General features: G+C 43.9%; 1 protein-coding gene across 1 annotated transcript in view; it reads right to left on the minus strand.

The window, feature by feature from the left end:
- Positions 1-3,577, minus strand: part of FAM241A (family with sequence similarity 241 member A) — a 43,282-nt gene extending 39,705 nt beyond the window's left edge. Inside the window, 1 exon segment of the mRNA NM_001076961.2 lies at positions 3,269-3,577. Coding sequence (NP_001070429.1) covers positions 3,269-3,439 — 171 coding nt within the window. The 5' untranslated portion in view covers positions 3,440-3,577.
- Between the last annotated feature and the right edge of the window lie 3,617 nt (positions 3,578-7,194).

Here is a 7,194-nt window from a genome sequence, read left to right on the forward strand (position 1 = left end):
TGGTGGGCTGCCGTCTCTGGGGTGGCACAGAGTCGGACACGACTGAGCGACTTAGCAGCAGCAGCAGCAGCAGCATGCACACAGTTACCAACACACATTCAGGACAGCTATGTCCTGTCCCTTCAGTTCCTTGGGCATTTTGCCTGTCTCCTGGCTTTTCTTTTTGATGCCAAACTCCTACTTCAGACTTAACACAGTTCCTTCATCTGGGGAACCTGGTCCAGTCTTTCAAGTCCTCCTTTCCTAGGACACAGGCTGCCTTGTCAATTATCTTACCTGGAAAGATTCAGGTCAAAAGGACAGAGGAACCTTAGTTTTTCTCTCAGATGGAGTAGGATTTAAGGATAAATTGTTAAAAAAAAAACAAAAAACAAAAAAACGCTGACAAGATCTTAGTTATTGAGAAAACACCTATATAAATAACCAGTATTTTGGTACTACATGAAATAAATACTATTTTTATCTGGTATCATAATAACAATGAGCCAAAGACACATTTGGTATAATCAAAGCTGATGTAAGAGCCCTCCAGGTTGAAGGAAGGGCAAGAGCTTTTGAGTCAACAATGTAAAGAAAAAGTGAAGGGAAAGATGTATGTAGAGGAGACTTTAGCCTGGGAAAGAGCCAAAGGAAGAAACCTGCTTCATCAAATTATCAGGTAAGGGCAAACTGTGAAAGAACTAGAAATAGAAAGGGATTTAATACAGAAAATTAGGGACTGACAAAAATCTTGGGAAGAGCTGGAGGAGCAGAAGTCAGGTGCCTTCTGGAGCTACTGCATTCAAGAACACACCACCCTTAACCCTGGTCCAGATATAAGGGAGCCTCTGCTATTACTGTAGCCGCTGCTACCAATTCTCTCTTAACATCCATGAGGCTACTCAGATTCTGGAATATTGAGTGTGTCAAGCAGAAAGGACAGCAAGGAGATGGCCTCTGTCTCATTTCCAGCTAATTAGTTTTGGTTTTGATTCTGTTTATATCATTGTTTCTATGGAAAAGTTCACTCCAAGTTCCAAATATCAACACAAGTTTACAAACCAAGTTTTCAAAAGTACTCCATTTGTAATTTGGAGTTCACGTGTCCTTAAAGCAGCAAACACACACACACTATCTGCCTAAAGAAAAGCAAATTAAAACAACTCATTAGGTTATGTTTTACAGTTGTTAATTTCATTTACCTCTTCCTCAAATATCTTTATGTCTCTACTGTCATTACAAGACAGTGCATACAAAATTTAAGTTTCATTTTCAGCACTTGAAAAAAGCTACATTTATTGCTTCCCAGATAGCTCAGATGGCAAAAAATCCACCTGCAATGTAGGAGACCAGGAGACTTCCATCCTTAGGTTGGGAAGATCCTCTGGAGAAGGGAATGGCAACCCACTCAAGTATTCTTACCTGGATAATTCCATGGACAGAGGAGCCTGGTAGGATACAGTCTATGGGGGTTGCAAAGAGCTGGACACGACTGAGACTAACACTTTTCATTATCAAGAAGTGATATATCACAATAGCTTGTTTCTTATACCAATGGGTTGGGTTGTATCAATTTCTTGTTTATTTTTGACTTACTTATGAGAAGTTCTTTGGTGCATATATATTATTAGGAGGGAATGCATATCTCAGGTGTAATTTTCAAGTATTGTGTATGTGGGCTTAGAGTACATAAATAAACCATGTGATAAAAATAAAATCATAACTTTTTCACAGGAGTATAGGGAAATAAATGTCCATGACATACAATGATAGAGGCAGGTATGTAAAGTATATCTGTTTTCTAGGGTATATGTTTCTTTTTTTGTTTGTTTCATCCTTTTTTGTGTACCCTAAGCAATTCCGTTAAGACCAGAGCTGCTGCTGATGAAAAATCCACAAAAGCTTAGATGAAGTATTTTACATACTCTCTTACAACCGCTTGAAAATTACTTTGGGACCTTCAGTTCAAATATATTTCCCCTGCCCCAGGGAATTTCTGTTGCTGTTTTCTTCACTTTGCCAGTTGAACAACTAAAGTAAGAGGAAACAGTCCTTTAGCTACTGAGTCATGGTACACTTAATGGGGGAAAACCATCAGGAAACTAGTTAGGAAGATCTCACAGCTACCAATTATATGCTTCAGTTACCATCTCCTATATCGTCAAAAGAATGAAAAATTACACTTCCACATGGTGAGAAAACCTAATGCTAAGGCATATTTTGTGCCTGCCACACGGTTATTTCTGTTTCCTAAACACAAGGCAGAGAAATTACCTATTAATGCATTTAGTGATGTTGGAGTTTGTGAAATGTGGCAAAAAGATGCTGAAGGATAATGAGAGAAGACAGGCATCAATTGATCTCAACAGTATACCCTGTAATAAAGGCAAAGGATAATTTTATTTCTTGCGCTTTAATGGGATTCTGAGGGTAAACTAATCTCGGGTATTTTTGAAGGTCTACTGTATTTGATGGTGAAAATTCATCCCACTGTGTGGGATAATTCAATTTCTTTCATTAAACGTCTTGCCTAATTGTCAAGATACATGCTATAATGCCTATTATCACCATATTTTATTTAGTGAAAGCAAAGTCAGAGTTTCAAAAATTGCCCAACTTCTCTTTTCTTTATTATGGCTGGACTCATGCTTTTTCCCCCTTTGGTAACAACTGAAAGCAATTTTCCGGCGTTTTCAGTTTTTCAATGAAGTTTAGATCTCCTTTCTGTTCATGTAAAAAACTTGCTCTGGGAGAGTCCCCGTCAAGACATCCACTGTAATACTCGCTCCTACACATGCCTTCAGATACTGACTGCATGGCTACAGAAATACACCTACACCGTACGGAGGCGCTAGGTGTGTTCAGAAATGCCAAGATGGAAGGCGGGAGGGGAGTCGCTGGCCCCTAAAACACAGCCCCGGGGAACCTATTCCAAGTGGAAGAGTGTTTACATGTAAGGCTTTCAGATAAGTGACCGTTATGGAGGGCACTTCCCCAGAGCCCTGGGCTCTGGCCTGAGAATCCTCTCCGCCAGACGGGTGGGAAAGGGCGGCGCTCACCCAGCCAGGCACGCGACTCCGGGTCGGCCCTCGGCACGCGACCCCGCGGCCCGCCCCGAGCGCGCCGTCAACTGCTCTCGGGGTCAACTGTTCGGCTTCCCGGAATGCCGCGGAGCCCAGCTCCCCGAGCCGACCACAGCCCGGGCGCCGCCCTCCCGCCGGACCACTTCCCTCCGCCGCCGCGTGGGGCTCGGGAAACCGGCCGGAGCGCGCCGACCCGCCCGGCTCACCTGCTCCCGCTCCTCCAGCGGCCGCCGCCCGCGCCGCCGCGGGCTCGCCCCGGACTCCTGCTCTGTCCCCGCCGCCGTTCGCTCCGCCAGTGCGTCTCGATCTTCGTCGCGCTCCCCGCCGCTGCCTCCGCCGCCGCCGCCGCCGCCTAGCAGCTGCCCGGCCGAGCACATCCCGCCGCCAACTTCTGCCGCCCGGGACGGCCGCCAAGCCGGAGGCAGCGACCGAATGCCCGAGGGCCGCCGTAGGATCGTCCGCGCTTGCCACTGACAGGCGCCTCCAGAGCGCGCCCCGCCGGCTGGGGCGCCACAAGTACCAGCCAGGCTCGGCCCCTCGAGTCACGGGCTCGCCCCGCCCTCAGCCGCCGGGGCGGAGCCCGAACGGGGGCGGGGCCACGGAGGGGCGGGGCCAAGGCCGCGCGCGCGCGTGCGAGTGTGACAGGAGAGGGAGTCTGTGTGACTCTGTACGTTAAGAGACTCTGTGTGTGTGACATTGTGTATGAGAGAGAGGAGCTGTGTATGAGAGACTGTGTGAGAGACTATGCGAGAGAAATTTTGTGTATGAGCAGTACAACAACCGTGAGAGACTGTGTAAGAGATGGTGTGTGCATAGGAGAGACTGAGAGCCTACTAGACAGAACTGTGAGAGAGAGACTGTGAAAGACAGGATGTATGCGTTTGTGAGGGAGAGAGGAGAGCGTGTGTTGGTGTGTGTGTGTGAAACACACACAGACACTCCAGCGAGACCCCTCTGGGTTTGCCTGGCACTACTGGTGTGCCTGGGTACGCTGCTGGCTGCCTGTCCTGAGTAAACTGTCCATCCTTGCAAGTAATACACATTCTATGTCTATTTCGTTCCTTTTGCCTCCTTTCTGTGTCTCTCCGAAGGTCTGAAGGTATCTGTTGAGTGCTTGCTTCCCTGGTGTGTGTTGGTTGTCAAAGCCTTGGGACCATAGGTAGTGTATCTGCTTTTGTGTATGTTTCTATAAATGGTAAGAATATATCACTCTCAGTGTGGGGGATACATTTAGTTTATAATTCTTTTTCTTTCTACTTGTGGTGTTATGATTTATATATATATATAGCCTTTGTCCCCACTCCTGGCACAGAGCTCCTAAAACCTTGAAGCTTCCCAAGTGGTGAGAAGGATAAAGATGTCCTTTGTTATGTTAATGAGGTAACTTTTTGGTAGCCCCTATGAAACTTAAGGATGGGTCCTATTCCCAGAAGAACCAACCTTGTGATTAGAGGATTGGAACTTTGAGTCCCATCCCCTGATTTCCTGGGAGGGCAGAGGGACTGAGGTTGAGTCGATCACCAAAGCTCAAGAATTTAATCAGCCTTGCCTACATACTGAAACCTCTGTAGAAACACAAAGGACAGGGGTGTGGAGAACTTCCGAGTTGGTGAACAGGTGGAAATGGGGGGAGAGGGGCAGCTTAGAGTGCTCATGGAAGCTCTGCATCTTGTCCCACACACCTTGCCCTGGGTACCTCTTCATCTGACTGTTTACCCATATCCTTTGTACTATCTTTTGTAATAAAATGGTTAAGTAAATGCTTCCCTGAGTTCTGTGAGCAGCTCTAGCAAACTAACGGAACCCAAAGAGGGTGATCAAGGGAACCTTCACTATATAGCTGGCTGGTATTAATAGAAGCACAAGTTACAACCTGGACTTGCAATTGGCCTCTGAAGTGTGTGGGGTGGGGTGGAGGGGAGTTGGACTGAAGGAAGAGGCAGGCAGCAGTTTTGTGGAACTGAGTCCTTGGCCTCTGAGATCTGTGATCTTGTCTCCAGATAGGTAGTTTCAGAACTGAGTTAATTGCTTGGTGTGGTTGAAAAATACACATTAGACTCCCCTATCCATTTTGTTAAATGGAAGCCAGGGCACTTAAATCCCATATCAAATTTTGTAAATCTCTTATCTGAACTTTGAGAAAATATAGACTATTGATAGATATAATAGCAGACTATGTTTCAATGGAAAGTAAACATGCCTAGGTATGGAGAAGAGGGAGTTATTTGATTCTTTTATTAAAATGTCTTTAGGCCCAGAGAAGGGAATTAAAATAGGCAGGAACCTAAAGGCTTATTTTAAAGACCTGTTTCCTGGCTTTGGTAGTCAGGACTGCAGAAACCAGGAAATATGCCTTTGGATATCACAAATTAGAAAGAAAATGAATCTGATTTATTTCCTTTCTTAAAAGCCTTTAGACTCCAGGAGGAAAGTATTTAATGTTATATTATATATAATCAGAAACAAATGTCACCATGGGAACCCAAGGGCATTCCCTGATGGCCCTCATTGCTTTCCTCTAATGCCATTCTGTTGTGAAAATTTTGCTTTGGCTCTTAGTAGCGTTTCTTACGGAGAAGGCAATGGCAACCCACCCCAGTACTCTTGCCTGGAAAATCCCATGGACGGAGGGGCCTGGTAGGCTGCAGTCCATGGGGTCGATAAGAGTCAGACGTGACTGAGTGACTTCACTTTCACTTTTCACTTTCATGCATTGGAGAAGGAAATGGCAACCCACTCCAGTGTTCTTGCCTGGAGAATCCCAGGGATGGGGGAGCCTGGTGAGCTGCCGTCTCTGGGGTCACACAGAGTCGGACACGACTGAAGCGACTTAGCAGCAGCAGAAGCAGCGTTTCTTATAAAAAAAAAGACTTTATATATTTTAAGAAAACTTTAGGATTATGTGTAGTGGTACAGAGAATATCAGCTTTTACTACCAACTCTGTGGAGCTTAAGGCACATTTTGAAGTTCACCCTATTTTGGCTTTTATCTGTTAACTTGGTAAATCAAGCAGCTATGCATGCTTCACTCAGGTTACAGAGTGAACAGAAACTTCTTGTATACATGAGGACTCAGAAGGCACAGGGTGTGTATATGGCCAGGAAAAAAGAATAATACAGTTTAACTTTGTTCAACTTAGGGGACAAGTCTTATTAAAGTGCTTTAGAATATATGTCTGATCTTTTGAAGAGTCCCGCTTCTTGATTCTTTGAGAAGTGTATTCTTTCAGTTATTTCACAGATATTTATTGAATACCTCTAGGCATTAGACTCAGGTCTAGGTTCCTCCTCTCATGAAGGTTCCATTTTATTTCTTTTGAATTCTATTCTGCTTTTCCTGGCAAACACCAAGAATTTTCAGCAAAAGTTGGGCAGAATTCTCTGATTCCTGCCTAGAACTGATGTCAGAACCTTCTTTCTCAGTAGCTATCCTTTATTTAGTGCATGAGTTTCCTCTTTGAACTGTTATTTGTTTATAAAGACTTTGGTCTTTCTTAAAGATTTAGAGGCTCATCTCTTTCCCAAAAACCCAGTAGAAGCATTTTATACAAAAGACATTATTCAGATTGCATCACAGATCACATACTTTCAAGTGCAACTTATCGGGGGGGACCTTTTTACTCTGTTGCATAGTATGAATAATAAATACATAAAGCTATTACTGCCAGTTTCCCATGAGAAATATAAGATTTTTTATTACCTAGGCAACTATAATCTGTTGATCTCAAATTGTAATGTAGTTTAGTTGTGATTTTATTGGTGTGTTTACCTTGTGTTTTCCTAGGGATTAGTAAGTGGCAAAAACCAGATTCTTTTCTCAGGAGTGGCCTGTGTAGTGCAAATGTGTCTTGTGCAGTTGCTGTGGGAACAAGGACTTTGAATCTCTCACTTTCACACCTTTAATATCTTATTTTAAATCTTCTTCCACTCATGTGTACATCTTTCTAGGAAGAAAAAATGAATCAGAGTGATCTGTATTCATTTAGTAATATAGTGTTAGAAGCAAGTGCAGTTATTTATAGAAATTGAGCCAAACTTCATTTTTTCAGTTTAAATTTGACATACTATGATGTTATTATATGCTTCCTATACTTTAATTTTGGCCTCTCATTTTTAAAATTTGTGTTCTTTC

The sequence above is a fragment of the Bos taurus genome, chromosome 6, assembly GCF_002263795.3.
Source record: "Bos taurus isolate L1 Dominette 01449 registration number 42190680 breed Hereford chromosome 6, ARS-UCD2.0, whole genome shotgun sequence".
NCBI lineage: Eukaryota > Metazoa > Chordata > Mammalia > Artiodactyla > Bovidae > Bos > Bos taurus.